The sequence below is a fragment of the Hypomesus transpacificus genome, unplaced genomic scaffold, assembly GCF_021917145.1.
Source record: "Hypomesus transpacificus isolate Combined female unplaced genomic scaffold, fHypTra1 scaffold_210, whole genome shotgun sequence".
NCBI lineage: Eukaryota > Metazoa > Chordata > Actinopteri > Osmeriformes > Osmeridae > Hypomesus > Hypomesus transpacificus.
The window spans coordinates 273,907-284,489 of record NW_025813749.1 but is presented as its reverse complement, the minus strand read 5'-3'; the positions used below and the strand labels follow the sequence as shown (position 1 = coordinate 284,489).

Here is a 10,583-nt window from a genome sequence, read left to right as displayed (position 1 = left end):
GGATCAAAGGCCCAACTTTCCTCCTCCCTTACTTTTTCTGTATCTCTATTTTTGACCTTTTATTTTTGTGTCTGGAACATGAGCTGTATAATGACGGCATTATGAGATTGTTCGAAATTTTGGATATCGATTTTTTGGCATCAACACGTTGCCGCATGAAACTGAAAAGACAGGACGCTGAGTACAATAAAGGTAAACAACACTGACATATTTGGATTATGAACAAAGTGTCAAAGGCTCAAAAAACCATACTCAGCATCCTGACAAACATTCTTTATTTTGTAAATTATCTTTAAAAGCATATATTTATTTACAAATGCCCACTTCTTTGAAAAACAAAGGACAAATCTTTCAACAGACAACAAGTACACCATACTGTAGGTTTGTGTGTGACATGTTTGCGGTCTTGAGGATAAAATACTGAGGGATTGTGTTTTCAATTTGACTAGTGATTTAACTGCCAACAGAGAAACAGATTTTCTTTAGTTCCAGTTTTCCTTCAAGTCACAAACATTTCTCCTCTTTTGGATAATGATTACCAACGCCCAGTCAGTAGACCTATCCCAGAATGACTCTGCAAATTAAAACTGCAGTTTTAAAAAGTGTTTGATGAAAATAAGGAAAATTGTTCAATCATTTCTCACTGATTCTCTCACTGATTCATAACATAACATCTGATTTATTGAAAAGAACAATTCTAGTAACCCAAGTGTCTTAGTGATCATGTTAACGATCCATAGTTTTGGATCAACACTTTCGATAGCACATGGAGAAAATTATGTGAGAGCACCTTCCCCCTCTTCACTCTCCTAATATCACCCTCTGTCACATTCAGCCATTTTCAAAACTCAAATGTCCGTGATGGTATTTAAAATATACAATTTATGCAGTGGTCTTCTAAAGGCCTATTTTGGACCCAGTGCAAATAGAACACGTGTTCATGGAAATAATTCTAAACACACACAAATAAAGAATTTACAGATAACTGATCAGCTGTATTATAAAACAAATCTTCATCTTTGTAAAAAGAAAATGGTCACCATTCCTCTTCTACAGAATAAAAACGAACGAAATGAGAGCGATCATTTTAAAGCCACAGTCCTGAGTTAGTGGAACAGCACTATGCCTCTCCAGTTAGCTCTGAGTTAATAGTTTGGAAATTCAGAGCGTGGCTTTGTTGTTACTTAAAAGCGTTAGCTGTTGTTGCGCTGTGACCAGCTCCCTTGGATAATGAGTGTAAAGCAGTAATGTGGTCCAGGCTGTGGCCCAGTCGGCACTGGGATTCTAGGTGCGTTGTCTGAGAGCTGCCCCAGTGTGACAGCTTCATCTACCCAGTTATGCAGGCACTGAAGTAAACAGCACTGCTGGCGTCCGATAGGGCAGAAATCAGTGGGCTGTTCCCTTCCTCACACCCCACGCCACGACTCAGGGCCTTGGCCCCACCCCCAATGCTCCCAGCACCATTGCCATAGCAACCCTCCATCCGAGTCCGGCTGGCGTTCAGGTACTGGTCAAACTCGTGACGGTCCACCTCAGACCAGAACTCAGACGATGGGTTTAGTTGACAGGGAGGCTCCACAGGGGTGGAGTCAGGGTGGCTTTGGGAGGGCAGGGAGAGGGTGGTGGTGGGAGTGAGAGCGATGGAGGAAGAGGAGGTCTCGGGAGGAGGAGACAGCTGTCCCAGATGGGATGTGAAGGCAGCCTGCGCTGACATGTGGTTAGTCCATTGGTTGTAGTAACCGGGGGCGGGGCTGTTGGATTGTTGGTGTGATTTGATTGGCTCAGTCAGGCTGACAGACACTTGGGGGTAGGTAGCATTTGCATGCTCAGGGGGCAGGCACTTCTCCTGAACTGGACGACACAGCATTGATCCCCTTTGACTGACATGGTGGGCATGACTAGAGCCAAGGCCCTGACTGTGAGAGTGGTTCAGAGGACCGTGGGGATGGCCACTGAAGTGATGGTGATGGCGGTGCTGGTGGTTGTATCCACTCCAGGCCCCCATCCCCCCCACCTCATCCTGCATGTGTGGAGGGAAAAACACCCCCTCTCCCCCTCCATCCTCCAACATATCCAAGGGGGACATCTCTGGGGTGGGCAGCCCGTAGCTTTCCAGCTCTGCTCCGGGGTGCTGCAGGTCCCTGAAGTGTCCCAGTGAGGGAAGCAGATGGTGGGGGAGAGGATGGTGGTGGTGGGAATGTCCTGGAGGTCCGTAGCCAGACCTGTCTCCAGGCCCCCCCATGCTGCCTGATCCTCCCTGGGTCAGGCTGTGGAGCAGCAGGCTTGGCTCCACCCGCTTCAGCTTCTTGGCCTGCTTCTTCCTGCGGGGACGGTACTTGTAGTTGGGGTGGTCCTGGAGGTGTTGCAGGCGAAGGCGCTCTGCCTCCTCCACAAAAGGACGCTTATCCTGTGGACTCAGAGCCTTCCAAGACTGACCTGGAGGAACGCCCAGACACACAATCAGAAGAGAACAACATTTTCAACGGTGAAAGAGAATGTGGAGAAACACAATGTCATAATTCAGACTAACAGGAGTTACATAGTCCTCCTGATTGACATTTCAATTTCATCGGAACCATCACCTTCTTTTAATAATCATCATCATTATCCTCATTATCAGCAACATCATAACTTTTATTTTAATTATAGCACGAACCAGTTCAGTGTTAAACCAGGGGCTAACAGATTGTCAGGTATTACTTCTACACAGGTATTAAATATTATAGATACCAAGACTACCACATGTGTTGTAACACATGGTTAAATTTTATTAATTGTGCAACATGGTGAGTTAATAGAAATATTGATCATTTCCACCGTACAATTAAACACGTAGTAATTTAGTTTTGGTTTTACAATTTTAGCCATCTGAGAAGAGCTAAACCAAACTCCTCATGAATGATTTGGTATCAGTAACTGTATTAGTAATATACTAAATGAACTTTAACAACATGCAGTCAGTTGCCTGTCTTTCAATGTTCAATGAAAGTGTGAGAAGAGTCAAACCATTTTCATTAAGGCTGTTATTTTCATAATGGGTGTTTGCCAGAACTACTTCTGTCTCAGAGAGACTGTTTCAAAACTTCTACAGTCAATGTTTCCTGATATTCTCAGTAAGTCTTTGACTGTAACAAAACTAACATTGCAGTTCTTCTCAAAAAAAAAAATATATTATTTTTTTGTTTTGTAGAGCAGACTGCTAAAGAAGTAGCAATACAATATTTTTTTGTCTACAGGGACATGTAGTCTAGGACACGACAAGAGTAGTAATTTGTGTTTTGAAATCTTTTGTGTGTGTGTTTATGTTTGTTTGTTTGTGTGTGTATGTATCTTACCCAGCATCTTGCTGAGCACAGCATTGTGGAGGTCTGGGTTCTGCAGAGCCAGGCGTTTCCTCTCATCTTTGGCCCAAACCATGAAGGCGTTCATGGGCCTGCGGATTCGCGACTCCCCCCCTGCCTTCCCATCCACACCGCCCAGGATAGGAGCCCTTGCTTGGGTAGAGTCCGGGCTCCTTGCTCCTGTCCCACAACCAGGTCCTGTCCCTGTCCCTGTCCTTGCCTCGGTCCGTCCCCCAGCTCCTACTCCCAGATTTCCAGAGGAGAGGGGGTTATGGTCAAAGCCAAGCCCAGGATCAGACCCAGGGCTGGGGGACGCAGTCCATGGTCGCTCTCCCCTGCCTGACAGAGAACCAGCCTCTTGACAGTAACTAGACTCAGATATATTCATTCCAGCAAGACAACCACAGATTATTCTTTACTCCAATTGTTCAGTAAATGTTTTTCTGCGTGGGTTGTGTTTTCTAATGCTGAACACAGAGACTGAGAAGAGAGCAGAGTGCTGTAACAGTGGACTGAAGGAGTCAGAAACCCTAAACAAAGCATTGAACTCTGAAGAGAGTGGGAAGACTCAGCAGAAAGAAAAAAAGACAAAAAATGAGTGTACAATCCCAAATGTTCCACAACTTTGTTCTTTTTCCCTCTCTCTCTTTCTCTCTCTCTATCTGTCTTTCTCTGTCCAGAAGAACAACAGGCCCTGTCTGCAGTGCGGTGTCCAGGGTAGTTTTCCCGTATCCCAAAGTTTGAAAGTTGTGGTGAGGCTTGATAAAACACTTGTGTAAATATATACCAGGCCTAGACCAATCAGAGGCCAGCGAGGCCAGAGGGAGGGGTCAGTGGTGGGAGAGTTAAGGGAAGAAGCCCCCCCCTTTGCCCTGCCTCCCCCCCCACCCCCCGACCCCCCTGTCCGCTCATACAGGGAAGATGTAATCGGAGAGGCCTTTTGTTTCTTCCCAGATGAGAGAAAAGACACACATGCACTGCTTAACCAGTCACACTGTGTGTGTGTGTGTGTGTGTATCAACCTGCCATGTAAACTGCCTGTTTGTGTGTACACATACATACATGTAATGTATGTGCATGTGGAAGAGCCCCCCCCTCCGTACATGTTAGGGCAGGACAGTGGTGAGAGCTGAGGCCAGGCTCATTAGTGGTGGGGCTCCAAACAAGCACCAAACCTACAGAGAGAGAGAGGGGAAGGGGGGGGGGGGGGGGAGTGAGCGAGTGAGCGAGTGAGCGAGAGAGACAGATAGATAGAGAGAAAAAGGACACACACACACACACACATACACACAGAAAGAAGATGAGTTGAACAATGCCATGCAGGAGGTCAATAAACTGCTTCCTCCAGCCTGCTGAGAGCCACCTTAACAGGCCCTGAGGACAATAGAACAACAGTGCTGGGTCAGAGACAGACACAGCACATTTTGTAGTACTTAAGCTGCACGTCTTTAAATATTCCAGTTGGCACTGTTGCATCTACCAGGAAGGTTCTATACTGTGCAAGTAGTCTCTTTGATGAGCGACTTCGAGGGCATTTGATGAGCGACTTCGAGGGGCAACCAAGTGAACCTGAACAGGACAGGATGTAAGCTCAATGGGAAGTGTATCATCAGAGGCCGATAGTATAGCCAGTAGTGAAAGTTGGATACGTGACATGCAGGGCGCCGGCAAGCCACTCCCCCTCCCCCGCCTGGCATCCGCCCGCACAGTGGCATCCGCCACTCCCCCACTGCCCGCCCGCCTGTCTGTCTGCTGGGTGTCACCTCCCCAACACCACTCCTCCTCACCCCGTCGTAAAGTCCTTGGTGGAATTCTCTCAGGTTCTTTAACGACCCCCGCACCCCCACCTCATCCTCCAGGAAGTCAGGGATGTTCCTGCAGGCTGACGTGGCCTCTCTCGATAACATCAGCCCCAGGGGTTCAGGGAGAGAGTCAGTGTGTGCGTGAGGGTGCGTGTGCGTGTTCAACGCAGCAAGCGAGAAGCTGGGGAGGGGAGAGGAGGGACCCACCCAGCCTCTCAGGGCTACTGTACCAGTGGTGGCGTCTGATCCAGAGACAGAGAGCTGGCCTCCAGCCCAGCAGCAAGACCAGCGCCCCCTCCACACCACCGTCTGACGCCCTGCCTGTGTGTGTGTGCACAGCCGGGGTACCACACCTACACCACAGAGGAAATTTGGCCGAGACTCCAGACTCTGTGGCTGGAAGGTTTCTCACTGCCCTACTCCACTCATCTCTGCTGGAATCACACACGCGCACACGACGACGAGGACGACGACACACACACACGCTCACACACACACGCTCACACACACACACACAGAAGAGTCAGACAACAACACACAATGGCATTGTGATGGAAGTGTGTGTGTGTTTACGCCTGTGTGTGTGTGTGTTGATGTGTGGGAGAGGTCATGTTCACACACAGTGCTATTTTGGATCTGGTGAAGAAGGGAAGTGTGCTGATGGATGGGATACACCGTGTTCGGGAATCCCCCACGTCCAGCTCGCCTGCCCCTGTACACACACTCACACATTCACACAACCTGAACTCACCTCATTACGAATTAAAATGTACATAAATGATTAAAACGAAGAAACACATTGCAAACATTGTTAGTAAGCCTGTCTGTATACGGTATCAGTCTGTCTGCATGTCTGTCTGTATATTTGTCAGTCAGCCTGTCTGTCTGTTTGCCTGTGAATATGAACCAATAGATAATTTAACATCATTGTCCTTGACCAAGCGGGTGTGGCTCAGGCCACTTTCCCAGGGTGCACCTCTCCTCTATCTCCTGACCCCTGGGCTCTGTCTCCTCTCTGTCACCTCCACATCTGAGCCGTGTGTGTCAGGCCTTGTGGAACAGAGACCAAGGAAGCAGGCTATTTTAAAGCGGAGAGAAGAAGGAAATCAAAAAGGATTAGCTTCTGGGTTTGGTGGGAAAGGTTCAAACATAGCGATGATTAACAATATGCTTCCAGTTGATAAAGACAGTGTAGCGCTGCCAGGAATAGCTGCTGTGACTATAGAAGCTGACTTTGCACTTGTGGGAGGTGGTGTCCGGATTCTACGTCCATCAACTGTTTTACGTGGTTCGCTATGTGTCAACAAACGACTTGTTTTAACATTTGTTGGAGCAGGATAGTGAGAGAAAAAGGGAGCCGAATTTCTCAAGTGACAATTATCCAAAAGGTACAAATTATAGTGGCTGCAAAAACCACCAAGTTCAGCTATTTGTTGAATCCACTCATTAGTCAGTTAATTAGACTCTGGGTACATGACCATGATTCTAATTTGTAATAACAGTTCTGTTGTCACTTTCATTCTGTATCCAGCACCAGTATCCTTCGTGCCAAGCCTGTGTTTCAACCATTAGACCAAAAAACACTTGTAGGGCCTACGTAAAACAAACCACTACAAGTCCCAGACTAGGCCTCTACTGAACTCGGTTTTGTAGTATGGTGGCGTCTGTATTGCTTTGCTTTATTCTCATGGCGTCGCCAACTTGCACGCATCTGGTGTGTAACCCTGGTAACCCAGCGCATGCCTTCATGTCCCACGTTGAATCCAATATCTCTGATCAAATATGTTTGTGTTCAGTCCAAAGGAAACAGAATGTGCATGCTTGTGCTTGTACTTGGGAAAGACAGATGTCTCACGCCAGCCGGTTGGTCGAGGTTGGCAGCCGAGGATGTGTGAGGCAGATAAGTGGTCAGAGAGCCACGTCCAGTTGTACGCCCCCCTGCAGTATTTCACGTATTTCTCTCTTTCCCAACAAAGGAGCCGTCTATTTAGTCTGTCATTTTTGCCGTCCCCATTTTCCTTCTCAAAGAGTGGGGCTGCCTTTTTGTAAACTCTCAAGCATATTTCTCCTTCTTATTCATTTCCGGGGGAACTAATATCTTTTAGCCATCAAACCGAAAAACAACGGCCCTCAAAAAAGTCCCTGCCCTAAAAACGAGAGGCGCTGAATTGTTTAATGCCACGAGGAGCATGCTACGGGTTAGATAATCAGGGACCTTTGTGGTCCGTGTGTGGGAATGTAAATCAGATGGGGTGATTCCAGAGTACCCTCCCCTGAGTCAATGCTATCAGCGGGGGACACACTCTGCCTTGGCTTGGACTCAAGAGTCCAGGCGATAAGGAATAGGATGGGGTCTGTGGCTGCACAACGTAGAATGACCTTTGTAAGGCTGTGATGGACTCAGGGCCAGGGGGCCGGGGGGCCGGGGGGGCCCGGGGACAAGGGCTGTTGATCAGCACACGGTAGCACAGCGCTGGGTCTGGTGGGGGAAGGATCCAGCCAGCCGGGGGGCTGAACAGGGAGGGGTCCTCATGGCTTAGTGTCTTAGCTTGTCTTTCTATGTGTGTTTGTCTCCTCTCTCTATGTCTCCCTGTGTCTGTCTCGCTGGAACGCACGTCTCTGTGACTCTCCTGTCGCCAGTGTTTGTTTTACGGTTGGTTTGGTCTATGCTCAGTCCCGGCTGAGTCTGGACACTGTTAGACAGCAACAAACACCCCTACCACAGCCCCTAACCTCACCCTCACCAACAACCAGCCTCTCCCTTCTACATTCTCTGACCTAACTGCTGCTGCTGGTACGACAGTTGTTTTGGAAATGCAAAGTGTGATTTAAACCCTAAAAGATAATGATATTATTTGGAGCAGAGAAAGCTCATCGTGGTACCACCAGATAGTTCCACTGTGGTTGACAGCACTCTAATTGCATGTCCCCCCCTGCAATAAGAGAGGAGAGAGGGAGAGAGGGAAAGAGGGACAGAGGGAGAGAGAGGAAGAGAGGGAGAGAGGAGTGTCTTTTCTATGAGAGGTGGCCATCCCAAAGAAGCAGACAGAGTCTCCAGTATTTAGTTTGCCACAGAACTTGGGAAACTATTCTGTGGTCGTTTAGCTATTTGGAAAATGTTAAATACATGAGGGAGGGGATTACAAACTACAGTGTGTGTGTGTGTGTGTGTGTGTGTGTGTGTGTGTGTGTGTGTGTGTGTGTGTGTGTGTGTGAATAAAAAGAGGAGAGAGAGAACGTGTTTGTGTCTATATAAGACTACACCATTGCAGGCTGCAGAGATGGTAAACATAGTCCAGTTACCGAGGCTCCTCACAACAATTAGGCTTTAAATATAGATCTCCCAGTGTTGGCCTGGGTCTCAGGAGAAACATGGCTGACCTCAGGACCAAGCACTGGGAGCACTAGGCACTAACACACACACACACACAGATACACATGCACTGGGGCACACACTTGCTGACATACACACATGCACGGGGAGCATGAGGACAAACACACACAAGTAGCTGACTGTGCCCTACAGAGGCAAGACAGCAGTCATAGGAAAACAAACACACATACTATAGAAATTCATACGAACGAACCAATACACGTAAACACAAACTCAGACAGGAACAAAGCAGCCACAGTACAAACATACATGTGCCTGCGTGTGAACGACAAAGACAGAGGTGAGAGGTCAGCTGGGTAGCAGGGACCATGCCTGACAGTGATGCCTGGACTAGGCCCAGTGGACAGTATACCATATACAGGACGTGGAGCTGGACGGACTAGATTGGACTAAAGTGGACTGGAGTGGACTGGTAGTCTTGCCCCTGGGGAGACATGAGGCAGAAAGCTGGGGGAGGGGGGTTGTTTCTGGCAATTGTGCTTCTATGGGGGGTGATGAGGTGGGTGGGGTGGCGGGGGGGGTCCCTGACTGGGGGCCCTCATTGTTCCCGACCATGATGACGAGTGCTGCTTTTCACTCTTACATTAAGATTAGAGCGCATGTGTGTCGGCTGGCCCTTTCAGCACCCTCCTCACCACAAACACACACGCATCCACACGGACCAGACCCCCACCAAAGTCCACTCTTCACACGCCGAAAGTGCATTCACACACACACGCACACACACTAAAACACAGCAGGGTACTAGACAACAATAACATAGTGCTGACAAGCCATAAGACCTGGAACAATGAGTGCAGGCATGCTGAAAGACATGTTGTCTGCTCCATGCTCCACCACCCAGGCCATCACACACACACACACACACACACCGACACACACACTGGTGGACATAATAGTGGAAAAAATAAAAGTGAATATCATACTTACACTTAGTGAATTATAGATGAGGGCTTGGCTATTAACATAGAACAGTTAAGATAGAGGCACAATAACTTCTCTGACAGTGAATGTGGAACTGATACAGAGGTATCTGATTGGCTGGCCACAGCAGCCATGTGTTGTTCACGCTCCAGCAGGCTGACTGATTGATCCCTGCCGTAATCCTTCTAATGACCTAGGATGCTACACAAGAGGCTTGCTGACCATGACACCACAAAGTAGGTCTTCACAACGACACAAAACACATGCTGCTCAGGCACAGCTGGACAGGCAGTCGCATGTAACTTTGGAATTTGGTTTTGATGTGCTATTTATGTACTTCTTACTATGAAGAGGAGAGTGAAAGAGAGAGAGAGAGAGAGAGAGAGAGAGAGAGAGAGAGAGAGAGAGAGAGAGAGAGAGAGAGAGAGAGAGAGAGAGAGAGAGAGAGAGAGAGAGAGAGAGAGAGAGAGAGAGAGAGAAAGAGAGTTCCACGGCACTCCCTCCTTCTCCTGGTGAAACCTTCAGGACACCACCTCACGTCTGTCATGGGCGAGGGAGGGGGAAAAAAGAGCACAAAACAAATGAGAGGGGAACATAAAGCAGGCATGTGTATCTGATGTTTGCAGCCGGCAGACAGGGGGAGGAAATGCTGCTGGGGGGCAGGGGAGTGAGTGTGTGTGTGTGTGTGTGTGTGTGTGTGTAGGGTGTGGGAGGGTGAAGAGGGAGAGCGTGTGTGGCGTGTGAGAGTCGGCAGGCGCGGGCCTTCCCACACTGCACCCTGCACCCGAGCAGTGGCCCAGTGGCCCTCCTGAGCCAGGCCGAGGAAATGTCCTCCACTTGGGTCAGGCTGGACAGAGTGGGGTCCAATGAAGGGGGGGGGGGGGGGGGGGGGGGGGTACAGGGCAGACATAAGAGAAGAAGAGGTGGGGTTGTAGAATAGAGGGGGGGCCTAGAGGCAGGGTCGGACTGGCCGTCGGGAGAGTCAGGAGACTCCGGTCAAACGGACGCTGCATAATGCAAAACATCTATATAATAATACAATTATACTCGGTCGAGGGCCGGTCTGCGTTTCAAAGTCCCGGGCCGTTTTTCAGTCCCACTTCAGACCTGCACAGAGGCATG

The 10,583-nt window shown here is 48.7% G+C and overlaps 1 protein-coding gene across 1 annotated transcript; it reads right to left on the bottom strand.

The window, feature by feature from the left end:
* Positions 1-258: 258 nt before the first annotated feature.
* On the bottom strand, positions 259-4,170 carry sox18 (SRY-box transcription factor 18). Its single transcript, XM_047013943.1, has 2 exons — positions 3,336-4,170; positions 259-2,436 (listed from the first exon to the last, which is right to left on the bottom strand). The coding sequence occupies exons 1-2, from the start codon at positions 3,727-3,729 to the stop codon at positions 1,328-1,330; spliced, it is 1,503 nt and encodes a 500-aa protein (XP_046869899.1). The 5' UTR covers positions 3,730-4,170; the 3' UTR covers positions 259-1,327.
* Positions 4,171-10,583: the final 6,413 nt, after the last annotated feature.

Coding starts and splice junctions, on each gene's coding strand:
- sox18 (XM_047013943.1), bottom strand. CDS start 3,729: ATGAATATATCTGAGTCTAGTTACTGTCAAGAGGCTGGTTCTCTGTCA. Junction 2,437..3,335: donor TGTGCTCAGCAAGATGCTGG/GTAAGATACATA, acceptor GCGTTCCTCCAG/GTCAGTCTTGGAAGGCTCTG.